Source organism: Lemur catta, chromosome 20 (genome assembly GCF_020740605.2).
Source record: "Lemur catta isolate mLemCat1 chromosome 20, mLemCat1.pri, whole genome shotgun sequence".
NCBI classification, from domain to species: Eukaryota; Metazoa; Chordata; class Mammalia; order Primates; family Lemuridae; genus Lemur; species Lemur catta.
In genome coordinates this window covers 29,742,729-29,759,435 of record NC_059147.1, presented here as the reverse complement: position 1 = coordinate 29,759,435, position 16,707 = coordinate 29,742,729, and the positions used below count along the sequence as shown (strand labels likewise).

Genomic DNA, 16,707 nt, shown 5'->3' with positions numbered 1-16,707 from the left:
CATGGCGTCTGGCACAGGAAAAAGTACTAATCAAATGGTAGCTTTGATTACTATTGTCCTTGTCATTATTGTTATTAATCCCAGAGGAGGTGGCAACCTGCAGGGTTATGAAATCACCGGCATGGATTGGGGAATGTTTTGCACAAATACCTCCAGCTATCAGGAGCCCTGTGGTGGCCCTGGCAACACCACCATGGGCTGTTTGGGGGCCCGTGTGCCACAGCCACATTGCCCCGGGTCACCAGTGTGCCCAGTGCCTGCCAAGGCCCCCTCTTGCCCAGCCCGGAAACAGCAGGCCATCAACTCCCAGAATGTCCCCAAGTCCCAGGGATTTCCAAGCAGAGGAACAGACAGGGACAGGCTGAGCTGGGCTTCCTGGAGGCCCCCTGGCTTTCCAAGCCAAAGGTCGAGGGAACAGCAGTGGCAGCCAGCTCTCCAGGGTTTATCAGTCATTCCTCCTCCCCCAACCGCCCCAGAAGGCTGTGCCCCTGAGTTAAGGTTCTCACATCACCTTCAGCAGACTCTCTGCTTAAAATCCCAACCCCAAAAGAAGGAAGGAGGGGAGCCCTCAGGGAGAAATGGCCACCTACTTGGCTCTGTCTCTCTGCCAGCAGGGATGCCCATGGTGCAGGAGTTCAGCTGGGGGCTGTGACATTCATCCCACGCTTGGGGTCGGTGCGTGCAAGTGGAGAATTTGCAGAGCCCCGGCCCAGCCACGAGACCAGCTCCGAGCCAGTGTGGCTCGGGTGGCAGATGAGCCACGGATGCTTCCTGCTGCTAATCAGATTGAGGGGATGTGCAGGGAACTGCAGAAGCGCCCCCAGGGAGGCCAGGTGGAACCAAAAGGCCACGGTTGCTAGGAAAAGCTGAGCTGTTGCCTGCAGAGACCGGGTCGCTAGGCGACCATCTGCCTGTTACCAGGGCCCTCACGTCATCGGTAACCTGTGCCTCTGCAAAGCTGGCCAAGACCATCCTCCCCCAGCCAGTGACGGCCCAGCTCCACTTGCCCCAGGCTTCACACCCTCCGGTCCTGGCCCTCGGATCACTCACTCCGTCATCATCGTGCCCTTGTCCCTCCCTGGGCCTGGGGCCCAAAAGTTCCCTGAGTTTAAAACTCTGGGTGAACGTTTGTGTGAAGGTGTGTGTGCCTATAGCATCTGTGGGTAACTCTGTAGGCACGTGCTGGTGTGCGTGAGCATGTTTGCAGGGTGTCGTGTGGCTACGTGCAAGTGTATGCACGTGTACCTGTGCGCACACACGTGTGTGAGTGTGCTGTGCATGCCTGTGCATATGTGCAGCATATGTGTGGAGGTAAGTGTGTGCATGGCTATACATGTAAGTGTGTGCATACCCCAGCATGTGTGCTGGTATACGTGTATAGTGCAGACACGCACATGCGTGTGCCCATGTGTACTGCATTCTGAGAACATGTATACAGTTAGTGCATGTGCATATGTGTGAGCACAGTTGATCACTGGCCTTCAAGGGGTGTCTCAGCTCAAGAGCAGGGGCAAATACAGGAGCCTTCAGGCCTGTGTGTTGGTGCACAAGTTTCGTGGAGGAGACGCTCAGAGCTGTGCGCTCCACGTGGAGGCAGGTAGAAGGCAGTGGGCAAACAACCTGCACTGATGAAACCAGGCAGCATCTAAGGTCTTCGCCTTCCTGGGGTTGGGGGGAGGGTGCCCAGAAGGCAGAATTAGGACTCGGTTATAGAAATCATAGGGGAACAAGCTTAGTTTCGGTGTAAGAATAATTTCACAAGTCAGAGGTGCACATGGATGAAATAGACAGCCTTTGAGAGGTGGTGAGCTTCCTGTCATTGGAGGTAGGCAAGTAGAGGCTGTATGGCCTCCTGTCAAGGATGGCAGGATCATATGTGAACTGAGCAAGGGTGGACTAAAAGCAGACACCACCGAACAGGCTTCCAGCTCTGAAATCCTGTGTTGGTCTCGTGGTTTAGGTATTTCTTGATGGGGACTAAAAGAGACCCGCAGTGGGGACAAGAACATCAGTGAGTGTTGATGGGGCACGTACTCCAGGCCAGGCCCTACCACTTCCGCCATCACTGCCGGCCTATGGCCCCGCTGCAGGAGGCTGTCATTATCCCCTGCTTGACAGGTGTGGAAGCAGAAGCTCTGAGCAGCCACTTGCCCAGGCCACTCCGCAGATAGGGGCAAAGTGGCATTTCTGATGCCAAAGCCTGTGCTCGTGATACCCACAGTGTTATCTTATCTCAGGCCATGGCCAGAGGGACAGGTCAGGGAGAAAGGATGTGGGCCAGGAGGTACCATGGTGGGCAGAGTGACAGGGACAGGGGATAACGCAGCGGCTCGAGCGAGGGAAAGGGTAACTTACTCTCGCCTGATCCATGACAACAGCCTCACTGCTCCCCCTGCCTCAATCTCTCCCCAACACACCTACCAGATCATGCCACTCTCCTGCTCACAAACCTTCAGTGGCTCCCTATTGCTGTTGCCCTTGGGAAATTAAGTTCAAGGCCTTTACAGCCTGCTTTTGAGGCAGCCTCTCCTCCTTGAAATACATTCTAACCTGGCCTCTCGGCCCCACACTCTTCTCACTCCCCCTTCACTGGGGGAGGGGCTCCTCAGTCCTTTTGGGTTCCTCATCTCCCTGTCTCTAATCGGGCCCTCGGGCTGCTCCCTGGGCACCTTCTGCAGCCCCACAGCTTTCAGTGCCATCTGTGACCAGAATCCCGACATCGCGTCTGCAGCCCAACCTGCCCCGCTCCCGACTCCGGACCCAGGTGTCCCGCTGCCTGCTCTCCACCCCCATGGGCGCTCACCTGCCACCCCTCCTCCTGCCCACCCCACGCTGCCAACAGCCTCTCCCTCTTAGTGGTTCTGATCTCCATTTCTTAACTTTCGTTTTAGCTGAACTCTTCTGTGTGTTTTAATGTTGAAACCGTTACGGATGTTGGCGGAGAATCGACCGTTAATGGGCAACAGAGCAGAATCCAGGGCGGCCTTAGAGGCGTCAGTGGCAACCTTGGCCTCAGTGGGGGTGCGGAGGGGACACAGCCGTGGCTTTGTCAATGCTGGGGGAGCCGCGAGCCCACCGCACATGTCCACCCACGTGTCCATTCATGCATTCAGCTGACATTTATCTGGTGCCTGCTGTGCGCCAGGCACCATTCTAGGCTCTGGAGACCTGGCAGTGAAAACAACAGACAAAAGCCCCAGCCCTCATAGAGGTTGCATGCATGTGTGTGCGTGCATGCGTGCGTGTGCGTGTGCATGTGCGGGGGAGTGTTGAGTGGTGGGTCATATGGCTCCCAGGTCATTATGAGCACAGCAGGGGACCCCCAGCTTCTCCCAGCCTCTCTGGTCAAAGCCCAGGGCACACAGCACAGAACAAACGGCAGGGGCTCCCACCCCAGGAGCCCTGCAGTCCCTCACCAGAACCCCTCCCTGGGGCGTTCCTTAGCCAGGGGACAAGGGACTTACTCAGGCTCCTTCTCCTCCTCCTCCTCTTCCTCTTCCTCTCCATTCTCTTCCTCCTCCTCTTTCTCCTCTTCCTCCTCCTCTTTGTCCTCTTTCTCTTCCTCTTTCTCCTCTTCCTCCTCCTCTTTGTCCTCTTTCTCTTCCTCTTTCTCCTCTTCTTCCTCCTCTTTCTCCTCCTCTTTCTGCTCTTCTTCCTCCTCTTCCTCTTCTTCTTTCTCCTCTTCAATCCGGGGCAGCTCCCTGAGTTGGGGTTAGAGGCAGCAGGTGAGCCCACCTGGCGCTGTCCCCAGAACCCACCTCCTTCCCGTTTTCTGCAGGACATCACGTGACTCCCGAGACTGGGCCTGGACTCTCCACCAAGGCCCTCCAGCCTGGGAGCCCCACCTGAGCAGCCGCGGGCTCCCTCCAGCAGCACGCCCTCTTCCCTGCACGAGGGGTCTGTCCCAGTCCCCGCTGTCCTGGTGGAAACCCTAGGTCAGCCTCTGACCCTCTCTGGGCCTTAGTTTTCCCATCTGAGCAATGTAGGTTATGGGCTTGAGAACCCAAGACCTCCTGCTATCACCAAGCAACACCAGTGGGAACAAAGACGGTGACATCTCTGCGGAAGGTGAAATGGCAATCAGCACTCACAACTGCACACTCCGTGCCCAGAGACACAGGAATCCCCACTCTGGAAATTTCCTGCAGATGTACTCACACGTGTGCAAAGACATGCATACAAGAGCGCTTGTTGCAGGATTGTTCATAATGACAAAGTTTTGGCATTGACCTAAATGTCCATCAGTAGTGGGCGGGTTAAATGAATTATGGTACGTCCACATGATGGAATACTATGTAGCCGTAAAAAGTGAGATGTACTGAATGCGGAAAGACCCCAAGCTATACTGAATGAACATAGCAAGGCGCAGACAGGTACATGCGATAGGCTATCTTCCGTGCAAAAGAAAAAAGGTGGGGCGGGGGCGCTGCGTGCTTGCCTACGCCCAGACTGTTTCTGGAGCAGCGAGCAAGAACCTGGTGGCCGCTGTACCCACGGCGAGGGGGGGAGTCTGAGGCAGGGGAGGGCAGGCTCGTTCCCTGCTCTGTGCCCTTCCAGGCCTTTGGGATCCTGCACTGCGTGCTTGTCACTTTCTCAAACAACGACTCATTTTTTCAGGGCCTTCTCTGATTCCCCACCTGGGCATCTCCACGGCTTTGTTCTCTTCTTCATAAGCCGGAACCACCTCTGTCCCCACCGGGCAGCCGCTGTCACTCTCGTGGGCGTCCTCCCAGCAAGGGTCAACCTCCTCTAGGACGAGGTCGGGCTCCACTTGCCCTCCAGGGAGGATGCTGACTGCAGGGCACACAGGAGGAGGAGCCGTTTGTGGGATGTGGGGGAGGGTGGGCTTGGCCTTGGCCGTCACGAGCAGTGGGGAAGTGGCACCGTTGTCAGCGGGACCTTTAGCAACCAGATCCGTGCTCAGGTGACGGGCTGAAGCCCGCGCCCATTTGCCCTGTCTCCGTCTGATATTTCTCCGCTCCTCCCTCTTGAGACAGAGCTTTGATTACGGTTTACCAAGTTCGTGTCTCACTGGGGGCTCCTTCTCAGAGGTTTGTGCAGAAGCAGAAACGACGCTTCTAATCCCAGCATCACAGGTGACGCCAGAAGACCCAGGCTTGGGGCCCGCTTTGCTCCACCCAGGTGCAGGGTGGCCTGGACCGTCCTGAGGGATGAAGAGGAAGCCTGCCCACCGCCTCTTCTCTCGAAGCCGATGCCGCCCCCTGGTGACAGCATACGGTAAGCTCAGCACTTGCTTCCGGGAGTCCTTCTCTCTCTCCTGGGCCTAGAGGTTCCACCCTTCAAGGGAATTTGACTTTCTCATGGGGACGGTCCCACCTTCGGAGAGGAGTCTGTAACTTGCAACCCTTCTCCATGCACCCTGGCCCTTGACGATGAAAACAGTCTGGGCGGGTGAGCTTGGCGCAAGCGCACAGAAAGTGCAGAGGTGCCTCATGGGAACCTAAGCCCGCCCCCAGGAGGGTGCCAAGGAGAAAGGGGGAGACAGGCTGGGTACCAGGTGTTCCCCAAAAGCTCCAGGGATCTTGGATTTCCTCTTTTCATCTCTACAGCCAGCCTGTGACATGCCCCATACCGTCCCTATTTCATAGCTAGAGATTCTATAGCTCTGAGAAGAAGATGGTGGCCTTGGGCACAGATGGGGCACTCTGCCACACAGCCCCCTGGCAGGGGCCCAGCGAGCCTGGTGGAGGAGCCGCTGGCCTGCCCCTGGAGCTCCAAGCCTCGCCCTGCAGGTGTCTGGTTCATGGCTCTCCCAGCTTTGCCAGGTGCCTGGGAGCTATGGGTGCTCCGGCTCACGTGGAAACTGCTGCTCTATCTGGTCAGCACTGCCCCCTCCCGCTCAGTGACCTCTCTGCCCTCAGGGCCATCAAATGGGGTTCGGACCCAGCCAGTGAGAGTCGGCAGCCTGGTCTGGGGAAGGAGCTCCTAGGCCAAGGCCCCACCCAGACCCTGGGCCACTGTCAGAGCCCTGGCTCCAAGCCTCCGTCCTCTCGGGCAGGCCTGGCGTCCCCCTGCCCCTCCCTGGTCCAGGCCCACATGTCCTCCTGCCTGGCTCCATTCCCAACCACTCACTCACCGGACATTTCTCACAGTATGGCCCCAGCCCCTCCCCCTCATCAGAATCAACTGGGGAGGTGGGTGCTTCTCAAACAAGCAGATTCCCAGGCTCCCGGTAGATCTAGGGGTGGGACATTCTTTTTTTTTTTTTTTTTTTTTTGAGACAGAGTCTTGCTTTTTTGCCCGGGCTAGAGTGAGTGCCGTGGCATCAGCCTAGCTCCCAGCAACCTCACACTCCTGGGCTCAAGCAATCCTCCTGCCTCAGCCTCCTGAGTAGCTGGGACTACAGGAGTGCACCATGACACCTGGTTAATTTTCCTATTTTCAGTAGAGACAGGGTCTCACTCTTGCTCAGGTTGGTCTCAAACTCCTGAGCTCAAGTGATCCTCCCGCCTCAGCCTCCCAGAGTGCTAGGATTACAGGCATGTGCCACCGCGCCCAGCCTGGGACATTCTTCATAGTTGTCACCAGGTGCTTCAGAGGTGGCCCTGCTTTGATTGCTTTCCCTGCCTCAGATGCTTGCTCAGCCCTAGAATGATCTTTCTGAAGTCACTCCCCTGCTCAACCACCTTCAATGGCTCCACATTGCCAACAGCCTCGTCTCCTAAAGTCAGGCCTCAACTTTTCTAGTTGTATCTTCTGCATTAAGGACTCTGGGCTGCAGATGAGCTGAAGCACAGCCCCCCACTGTCCGGTACACTCCCTCCCTCCTGTACCTTCAGGCATTTGCTCACTTTATTCTACCTATGGGCATTGCCCTCCCCCCTGGACAGTTTGAGGCCTTGGTGGGGTCTCAAACTCAAAGGCCTAGTGGGGCAGGCGCCAGCTGCTGCTCAGAACGTCCTGAGGAGCACAGAGTGGGCCCATGACAGCCAGGGCTGCCCAGTTTTCAAAATAAGCCAGGTTTTTTTACATAAAGCCACCTGACATTTAAATGTTCACAACTAATTCTAATTTTTCCAATCACTCCTTGGCTAAAGCAAAGACATCTGAGGGCCAGCTGGGCCCCAGGGCACCCAGCTCAGGCCCCCCGGCTACTTCCTCCCTTCCTGCAGCCCCCACACCCCAGCCACGGCCTATATGGCCCACCCGCTCTCAAAACCTAAGCAAGCTTTGTCCTAAGCAATGATATTGTGCCAGCGCACGTTTGATTTATGCTTTTCTATGCTTTTTAAATGTTAATTACAACATGTGTAGCTGTCCACTGGGCGTCCCCGACCCTCCGAGGGAGAGAACGGGGCCAGGCCTGAGGAGAACCTCTCCTGGGGAAACTGTGTCCCATGACTGTGTCAGGTGCCACACCAAGGACTATACAGGTGTCCCCTCACAAAGACCATCAATGTCAGAGTCCTCCATGGGCCTTTTATTTTAATTAAAAAGAATATTTCAGAGATGGGGTCTCTCTCTGTCACCCAGGCTGGCCTTGAACTCCTGGGCTCCAGTGATCCTCCCACCTCAGCCTCCCGAATAGCTGGGGCTAACAGGCGATGGAGCTTCCCCCAGCCTTCCGGTGGGAAGTCCTCCTGTTTTCTAGCCTAAATCTCACAGGCTGCCCGGGGCTGGCCTTTCCCTTGCTCCAGTCTGGTCCTGGCCCCTTGCCAGGCGCTGGGGAGAGGCTCTGGGGCTGGTGTAGGTGACTCTGGCTCCCCTGGTCCTGCCTGGAAGTGGGGGAGGGGCAGGGGCTCAAATGGGGGGCAGCCCGTGGCCACCTCCCCACCCCCGGGAGGTCTTCTCTTCAGGGCATCCTTCTGTCCTTCCGTCCGTGTGTCCACCGCGCTCCCAGATCCCTTCTCCCTTGTTTCAGAGGCCTCCAGCTGCCATCGCCCCTGGAACAGAGGAGAAGACAGAGGGTGGGCGGCCGGGTGGACAGGCGGAGGGAATGAATGAGCGAGTGACCGGATGGCCGAATGGATGGGGGCCTGGGACACTCATCCCCCAGCCCCTCAGAGTCTCCCCGCGTCGTGGGCTGACTAGGGTCCCCCAAAGAGATAATCCCAAGTCCTAACCCCATTACGTGTGAATGTGACCTTATTTGGAAATAGGGTCTTTGCGGGTGTGATTAAGCTAAGGATCTCTAAGTGGGATCAGCCCGGATTTAGGGTGGGCCCTAAATCCAGTGACTGACGTCCTTATAAAAGAAAGGAGAGGGAGCTCGGACGCGCAGACACAGAGGAAAGGGCTGCGTGGAGACGACGCAGGGGCTGGAGCACAGCCAGGAAGGCCGAGGACGGCCAGCAGCGCCAGAGGCCGGGCTGGGGAGAGAGGCAGGGGACGGACGGTGGCCCTGTCAGTGCCTCAGAAGGGACCAACCCTGCCCACGCCCTGAGTCTGCACTTCTGGCTCTTGGATTGTAAGAGAATCGATCTCTGCTGTTCCGGCAGCCCCGGAGACGAATGCACGCGGGCTCCCGGCCCTGTGCCGGGTCTGTCCTCGCGGCCTCCCTGGCGCCCACCCATGACACGCTCCGGGAACTGTGTGGTGGTCCCCGGCTCCTTCCACAGGAGCAGAGGGGCCTGGGCGCCCCATCCTCAGAGCAAGGCTTGGCCCCCGGAGGGTCTCTGCCCCAGGAAATATTTTTGGTTCCTTTAACCTTTGCCTGACGGAGCAGCTGCTGCCGGGCCAGGTGGACTCTAGTCACCGCTCCACAAGATGTGCTGTGTGACCTTGGGCAGCTTCCTTCAGTTCTCTGGGCCCCGCTCGCTGCCTGCCCCCACAGCTATGGGGGTCCCTGCTCTGTCTGCCCCAAGATGGCCAGGAGCTCCACGGGAGACCGAGTGTGCCCTGCTCAGAGCTGGCAGGCTCTCCTCCTCCTCACATTGTCACAATTACCACAAACCATGACGCCTCCCTCGGACCCTCGTCAAGCCCGAGTGCCACAGTCGGCCAGCCTGACTGTCCCAGGCCACGGAGGCCACCCCAGCTTCAGAGTGCTCATGAAGACCCCCAGCCATCGGCCCAGTGGGGCTGGGGCTGGGCACGGCCTCACAGACACAGTGGGGCAATCCTGGGACATCCTGAGGCCCAGGGTCACAGGGCTGGTGTCCAGGATGGAATGGGATGCCACCACCCACAGGCCCTGAACTCTGCTTTGCTCCCCGCTAGGACCCACCACAGGCCTGGCACATGGTAGGCCATCTGTAACTGTTTGTTAAACGAACGAATGAATGAATGAATGCCCAGTGCAGCCCTCCAGAGGCCAAGGAAAGAGTTAGAGCAGATTCTGCCTCTAGGCCCTTCCTGGCTTCAGTCCTCTGTCCCCAGTCCTGACTCGGGGCTGGGAGGAAACGTACCACATACCTGCCCCACCCGGCCGCAGGTGAGGGGGACACCCAGCAGCTCAAGGGAGCTGGAGTCTGGGGACTCTGGTTCCTCCAGGGAGACCCTTTCCCTTCGCCCCTCTGCCCCCAGCGGACTCTGCTTGGCCAAACCCGCTTGCCCACTGCCAGGGGGAGGTAGGGTGAGCTCTCTCTGGGGGTTGCCAGCGGGAAGGGGGGCCCATCTGACTTGGCATTCGCTGTTTTCTCCGAATAGAAAGGAGCTAGAAGCCAGGCCCAGGAGGCCCTCCAGCCACCGACTGCTCTGGCTACCTGCTGGGGCTGACCAGAGGCAGGGCCTGCAGAGCTCCAGGCCTGGAGACCCTGACTGTGCCCCTTCCCCGTGTCAGTCCAGGCCTGGCCAGGGACTGCCCCACTGCCCACATGCGCTCAGACCCGAGGACGCCAGGCAACCCTCCCAGAGATGCACACCAAGACCCGCTAATGTGCCACTCACTAGTCTGCACGTCACACGTCCCAGGGCCGTCGGGCTCCTGCTTGGGGAGAAAAGAGGAAAAACTGCTGTGGCCCCCTTGCCACGCTCCCTGCTTCAACCCCCAGCCCGCACAGGCAGGAGCAAGAGGGGCTTTCCTGCCAAAGACCCCAGAGCCTCAGCCCACTCCTCCCTACTTCGCTGTCCTGCCTCAGATCTGCCCTCGCTCCAGCCCCCATCCCGCCAGAACTGCTGCTTGGCACGGCCCCTGCCTGGAACACCCACTCTCTGTTCTCTCCGCATGAGAGACCCCTCCCGCCTTCCTTGGAGGGTGGTCTCAAAGCTCCCAGCTCCACACCTTCCCCTGCCCACCCCAGCCCTCAGGCCCCCTCTCCTGAGGGCATCATCCTCAACCCATTGTCCCTGCCCTAAGGTCCCCTTCCTCCTCCGGAAGTTCTAAGCTGAACTTCCTCTGCCACCTGCCGGGCCGCAGGCACACGGAGCCTGAGGCCTCAGCCCGCAGGGAGGGGGTCCTGAGGCTTCCTGCCCCTCCACTGCAGCCTCCCTCCCACGCAGGACCCAGCCCTGGGAGAGCGCCAGGTGCATGAGGCTGCAGGAGCCCAGACCTGGGTTCGACTCCAGCCATGTGACTTGGCCCACCTCCCTGAGCCTCGGTTGCCCCATGAACTGGAGAAGAGGGTCCCTGCTGTGCCCAGCGCCAGTGAGAGAATCGGGGGAGGGGCTTTGAGAGCCTAGCAAGGTGGGGCTGCCCCCAGACAGCCACAGGAGGGCCACTTGCTCAGGAGAGCCAGGCTGGGGCCTTGAGTGACCCAGAGGCCCAGGACCTGGCCAGGCCACTCTCTCTTCTGGGCCTGGACATCTTTGTTTACAGAACTCTGTTCCTATATTCTCATAGCCCTGGGTGGTAACAGGGGACTGTTAGCCCATTGCTCAGGTGGGACAACTGAGGTTCTGAGAGGACCAGGGCCAAGGTCATGCAGCCAGAAGGGAGATTTAGGCCTCCCGCCTCCCAGTTCAGGTGTTTTTATGACGATGTCCAATTGTCACCGAGAAAGAAGGGCCAGGTTCTTAGGGAAGGAGAGGAGAGGGGTGACAGAGGCCCTGCTCCCCTGGCCACCCAGGTTGCAACCCCAGGCTGTCAGGAATGCACATAGGGTCTGCTGGCTTCCTGTGAGCCCCACTTCTTCCCAGAACATTCCAGTCTCTTTTGTTTCTGGACCTTTGCATATGCTTGGAAGCCACCCCCACCAGGAAGCCTTCCTTGATGATCCTGACAGGCTCTACCTCTGTGGCCCACATCCTCTCTGCTCCCCCCACGGAAGCACCTCCCCACCATTGACGAGCTCCTGGCAGGCAGGGCTGGGCCAGCACTTCACCACCACCATGGGTGGGATGAGCACGTGCCAGTGTAGACAGGCAGCCGTGTGAGCTGGGCTCCCTCTGCAGCTCCCTTCCTCCCCCTGTAGCTCCACCCCCAGGGACACAGGCCAGCCCCAATCCCCGGCCCGGCACTCACCTGCTCCCCCGCTTTCCCGTGGAGCACTGGCTGCGGCAGGGCCTTCTCCAGCCTGTGCAGGACCCACGCCACCAACCTGTGGGTGGGAGAGTGGGCCGTGTCCAGATAAAAAGGCTTGTGGGGAAACTGAGGCCAGAGTCAGCTCCCTCCCAAGGCAGATAGCAAGCCTACCAAAAGGCAGAGCCTGCTGGAAGCCAGAACCCTGTCCTCCTGGCGGACCATTTCTTCCTCCTCCTCCATCCTAGGCGAGCCTCCGCCAACTGCTCGGGCCCCGGCCGGGAGCTCAGGCTCCACCATCCTCCCCCACCCCATAAGGGCACTGTGGTCTTTTCCCATACCGCAGGGGCGGGAGCATTTGGCAACATCTATCCCAATTGTAAATGCAAGTATTCTTTGGCCCAGTAACTCCATTTCTGCTGATTTAGCCTACAGGTTTACTTATACGATGCGTGTACTATTCAGTGCAGCTTCAGAGTGCAAACAGACCTAAATGTCCGCTGCATGGTTAAATAAAATCTGGTACATCCATATAATGGAGCACTACACAGCTATGAAAAGAAAGAACAGCCAGGCTCGGCAGCTCACGCTGGAAATCCCAGCACTTTGGGAGGCCGAGGCTGAAGGATCACTTGAGGCCAGGATTTCGAGACCAGCCTAAGTAACATAGTGAGACCCTGTCGCTACATAAAATTAAAAAAAAGAAAAACAAGTAGCCAGCATGTGCCTGTAGTTCCAGCTACTCAGGAGGCTGAGACAGGAGGATCCCTGGGGCCCAGAAGTTTGAAGCTGCAGTGAGCTCTGATCAGGCCACTGCTCTCCGGCCTGGGTGACAGCGGGAGGCTCTGTCTCTCAAAAAAAAAGAAAGAATGAAATAGACCCATGTGTATAAAACCACCACTAAGATACATTCTTTAGTAAAAAAAAAAAAAAAAGCAAGGCGCAGAAGAGTATTCTAGTTTGCCCCTGTGTGTTTGAAAAGAAAAACGTGCTCACGAGCCCGGACAGATGTGGAGAATGTGAGGAAGGGACGAAGCTGCTCGCGCAGTTGCCCCAGAAACGGGCCTGGAGACCCAGTCGCAGATTCTTCCAGGCGCATGTGTTACATTTAGCATTTTAAAAACTAGTTTTGTGAAGGGCGGGTGTTGGGCTGGGCTCCCGTGGGGGCGTGGCACCTGGGTGGCTCACCTGGCAGGGTCCGAGGGTGGCAGGGAGGACCCAGGCTGGGGCTCTGGAGCCGGCTCCGCCTGGGGCTCCGGGGGGCCGGGCGTGGGCAGAGAGGGGCTCTCCGGGGCCTGCGGCGGTGGGGGCTCTGTTTCCTGGGCCGGTCCCAGAGGCGCTAAGCAGTGGGGAGAGCAAGGAGCTAAAGATGCCACAGCAGGGCTGCCTCCGACCCCGCCAGGGCACGGGGGCGCCACATTTGAGGCGCTAGCATGACTGACTGAGCAGGGAGCCCCCCGGGACCACCCCAACAAGCCCTTTCATCAAACAGCCCAGACAGTCATGGAAACTGAGACCTAGGGACAGGGAGGGACTTGTCCAAGACTGCACAAGTCTGTCCCAGGCCTCTGGCTTCCCAGCCTGGACTCGGGAGGGGGTCCAGTGCCCCCACAATAGCCTGTTCCCAGCCAGCCCTGAACTCCTCCCCAGCCTGGGTGAGGGCTAGGAGCCCCCCCGGGCTCCCCGGGCCCCAGATTCCACCCCCCGCCCAGCCTGTGACCATCCCAGGCAGCCCCTCCCAGTCCCCCGTCCCTGTACCTGAGTCCAAGGCAGGCTCTATGGGCTCATCTCTCCAGTCCTGGATGATAAACAGGGAGTGGGGTCACGGGTCAAAGCCAGCCCCGTGCACTCCCCACCCTGGCCAGTGTGCCCTGGCCTGAGGCTGGTGGCAGGGGCTCTCCTCCTCCCCTGCATCCGTCCACCCCTGTCACAGTCACTGCTCCCCACCAAGGACTCTCCAAGGAGGAGATCGTCTCCTCTGTGGGTCCTGCGGGTGGGGAGAGCCCACTGGGGCCCCAGAAACGCTCCCAAGGGGTCAGCGGCCGGCCCCTCCTTCTCCTCGACTCACCTCGGCGGTTTTCGGGGGCTGCGGCAACACTTTCTCCAGGTTCTGTTCCAGCCACCGGAGCAGCCATGGCCCAGTCCTGCGCAGGGGCCAGTGGTCAGCCGAGTGGCCTGAAGGACCGGGCCAGCCACACTGCCCTGACTGCCCACTGGGGGCCAGGCCTCAGCCAGCCCTCCCTCGCCCTTGGCTCCCATTCTGCGTGGCGGGGGCTTGTCCAGGATGCTCTCAAAGGGCCCCAAGGTGGTGGGGAAATTGCATCCACCTCAGAGCCTGCCAATCTCGAATGCTCACCCAGGGCTGGACCAGGCTCCGAAACCATAGACCCAGCCTTGGCCTCCTGGGGCAGCAGGTGAGGAGTGGGAGCTGCTTGGGGACCCGAATGCAGCATGGGGGGCTGCCTGTGACTGGGACAGTCAGGGCTGGCTTCATGCGTGTGTGACCCGTGCAATAACATGGGGCCCCGTACCTGGAAGGGCCTGTATCTGGTTTCATGCTCTGCTGTCACAGTCTGAAAATTCTTTAAAAACCGTTTTAAAGGGGTCCTGCATTTTCATTTTGCTCTGGGCCCACAAATTATTAATATGTAGCTGGGCCTCGGGGCAAACGAAGGGTCCAGACCCGCCTGGCCTCCAGCAAGCCCCACCCTCTTCAGGGAAGCTCTGTGTTCCCAGGGCAAACTGTCCCCACCGGGTATGGCCCAAAAGAAAGCAGGCAAGTCCTCTGGGTGCCCTCATCCTAAACCACCTGAACGGTCCCAGGAATTAGCAGAGCAGCCCTCAGAAAGAAATCGTGGACCAAAAGAAACAGAGAGAAGGAGAGCGAGCTGGAGCAATGAATGAATGAATGAGTGGAATGTGCTTACGTATATATACGTATTCATTCATGCATTCGTTTGTCCCACATGTGCCGGGTCCCCACCCTATCGCAGGCCCTGTGCTAGGCACCAGGGGTTCGGCAGTGACCAGGACAAAAGCCCCCGCTCTCAAGGAGACAACAGTCTAACGAATGAATGAGCAAAAGAACGAACGAATGAGTGGGAATGAAGGGCTGGGAATGAAGTGAACGGAGAGTCCCAGCGGAAATCGCAAACTGGAAGCTTCAGGCTTTACAGGTTCACAGGGTCCTGAAAACTTCTCGACTAGTTGGCAACATCTAAAATTTAAGGCTTTTACATAAAAACCTGGATTTCTAGCTTGTCTTGAGAAACGGGAGGATCTGGCCACACTGGCCCGCACTCCCGTGAGGCTGAGACACGCCGGAACCGAGCAGGGCCCCTCCCTGGAGCAGGACACGGGTCCCCACTTGCCACCGTGCCCCTCCCCCAGCCTGCCACCCTCACTGATGAGGCCCCTGAGTCAGCTCTGAGGAGTCAGACGCTGTTGTCAACTGTGAGGCCAACCTGGGCACCCCGATGTCCCCACGGTGGTCCCAGCCTTGCTTCCAGGCTCCACACGGAGCCTGCGGACATGACGCCCCTCTCTGAGGGTCCCGTCCACACCTTCTCCCCCTTCTCGGAGGGTGGCCCCCACCCAGGGATCTCCCAGTAATCAGCAAACCAGGGGCAGCACAGGGTCCATTGTCCCCATTCTATGGGTGGGAAAACTGAGGTCCAGAAGAGATGAGAGGCACCTTCCAGGTCCCACACTGAGGTGGCAATAAACCCTGCTCCTGAACCCAAGACCCTCGGCTCTGGGCACACTGCTCCTCCCACCACACACACTACAGATGACAGTGACACTCAGTGACAGGGACTGACCCAGTGTCCTCAGCTGTAGAGGCCTCATTGGGTCCCTCTGTGCACGCTGCAGGGACAGAAAATAAAGAAAGGCAGTCAGCAGCAAGAGACCACGCGGAGGCCCCTGGTCAGCCTGGAGCAGGTGCCAAGAGCCCGCTCGAACCCGGGGCCGGTCAGATGAGAAGCTCCGGCTGGGGTGGACTCTCCCCAAGGGCAGGGCCCACCCAGTAGCCCCTCAGCTCCTGCTCCTGAAAAGCCGTCCCGCCTCGTGGTCTTACCTGCGTCCCCAGTGCCGCACTGCCCAAGGACCTGCCGGGGACAGACAGACGGACGTGGGCAGGGAGCCCAGGACAGCCTCCCCCAGGCCCTCCCCGCCCCCCGCCCGCCGCAGTACCTGAGCCGGGTCCTCCCTGCTGTAGACGGGCTGCGGGACGACCTTCTCCACACCCTTCCAGAGCCAGGTCAGCACCCGGCCGCCGGGACTGCGGACGGACAGAGGGACCAGCCTACCCTCGGCTCCCCTCACCCCCTCTGGTCCGCGTGGCAGCCCACAGTGTCCTGTTCCCAAACCAGTTTCCCCACTGTAGACTTCAGACATGTCACCTCCCCCCATCCCCGTGTCCTCCTCTGGAAAATGAGGGACACCAGGGCTTTGGGAGGCCAGGTATGCCCAGCGCCATTAGGAGCCCACCCCTGTGGCACGCTCGGGACGCAGCAGCCAGGCTCTCTCCCGTCTGCCTCCCGCCAGCTCCAGGGCCCCCCGCCTGCACTTGGCACACGTCCGGCTCCAGAATGCGCGGCTTCCATGGGGTGTACCCCGCGGCTAACGCTGAGCAGCCTAATGTGAGGGCCACAGACCCACTGGCTGCGGCCAGCCCCGCCCGGCCAGGCTCAGGAAGACAGCCACCCATGGTCTGAAATGTCTGAGCCACCTGGGAGATTCCATGCGAAAGCTTGGATTTCTGGTTTCTCTGGGAAAATCAGAAGCTGGGGCATGTTGGACCTGCACCTCAGCCAAGCACTGGCGCCCGCAGACGGGGTGCTCATTACTGTGGCTACCGTCCTCCGTGTCTCTTGTCACTTTGCCCATTTGGCCCAGGAGACGCCCACTCTCCTCCCCAATGTCCTGGGGATGTCGCAGGACCTTTGCCCTCAGTGACTACAGACCTCACTGCAGTGCTCATCCCCCACCCCCACCCCACCCCAGCCTCCCTAGCTGGGAGGGAAGCTGGGTAGGGGCTGCCCCTGAGGGTAGGGGAGGGTGGTGTTTACCTGTTCACTTCTGGAACCACAGTGACCTGGGCCTGCAGGGACGTGGGCGGAGTAGGGACAGCCTCCTGGGTCTCTGGAAGAGAGTCCCTCATACTTTAGATCTAGGGCTTCGGAGAGGCCCGTTGCTACCCCCTGGGGAGGTCAAGTCAGAGGCAAAGGGGAGGGGAGAACTCCAAGGGGTCAGAAGGACAGGGTTCCAGCTCAGCCAAAATGTCTCCAGGAGCCCAGCCTCAGCTTCCTCATCTGTGGAATGGGCCTGCCAGCCACATGGGCCGC

The 16,707-nt window shown here is 59.2% G+C and overlaps 1 protein-coding gene across 1 annotated transcript in view; it reads right to left on the bottom strand.

Moving 5' to 3' along the window:
* Nucleotides 1-16,707, bottom strand: part of CNGB1 (cyclic nucleotide gated channel subunit beta 1) — a 62,811-nt gene that overhangs the window by 40,844 nt on the left and 5,260 nt on the right. Inside the window, exons 4-14 of the mRNA XM_045533613.1 lie at nucleotides 16,432-16,504; nucleotides 15,554-15,641; nucleotides 15,438-15,468; nucleotides 15,181-15,226; nucleotides 13,428-13,503; nucleotides 13,118-13,157; nucleotides 12,548-12,698; nucleotides 11,363-11,438; nucleotides 9,850-9,886; nucleotides 4,638-4,794; nucleotides 3,471-3,701 (exon numbers count right to left, since the gene is read on the bottom strand). Coding sequence (XP_045389569.1) covers nucleotides 3,471-3,701; nucleotides 4,638-4,794; nucleotides 9,850-9,886; nucleotides 11,363-11,438; nucleotides 12,548-12,698; nucleotides 13,118-13,157; nucleotides 13,428-13,503; nucleotides 15,181-15,226; nucleotides 15,438-15,468; nucleotides 15,554-15,641; nucleotides 16,432-16,504 — 1,006 coding nt within the window. The remainder of the gene's footprint in view (nucleotides 1-3,470; nucleotides 3,702-4,637; nucleotides 4,795-9,849; nucleotides 9,887-11,362; nucleotides 11,439-12,547; nucleotides 12,699-13,117; nucleotides 13,158-13,427; nucleotides 13,504-15,180; nucleotides 15,227-15,437; nucleotides 15,469-15,553; nucleotides 15,642-16,431; nucleotides 16,505-16,707) is intronic.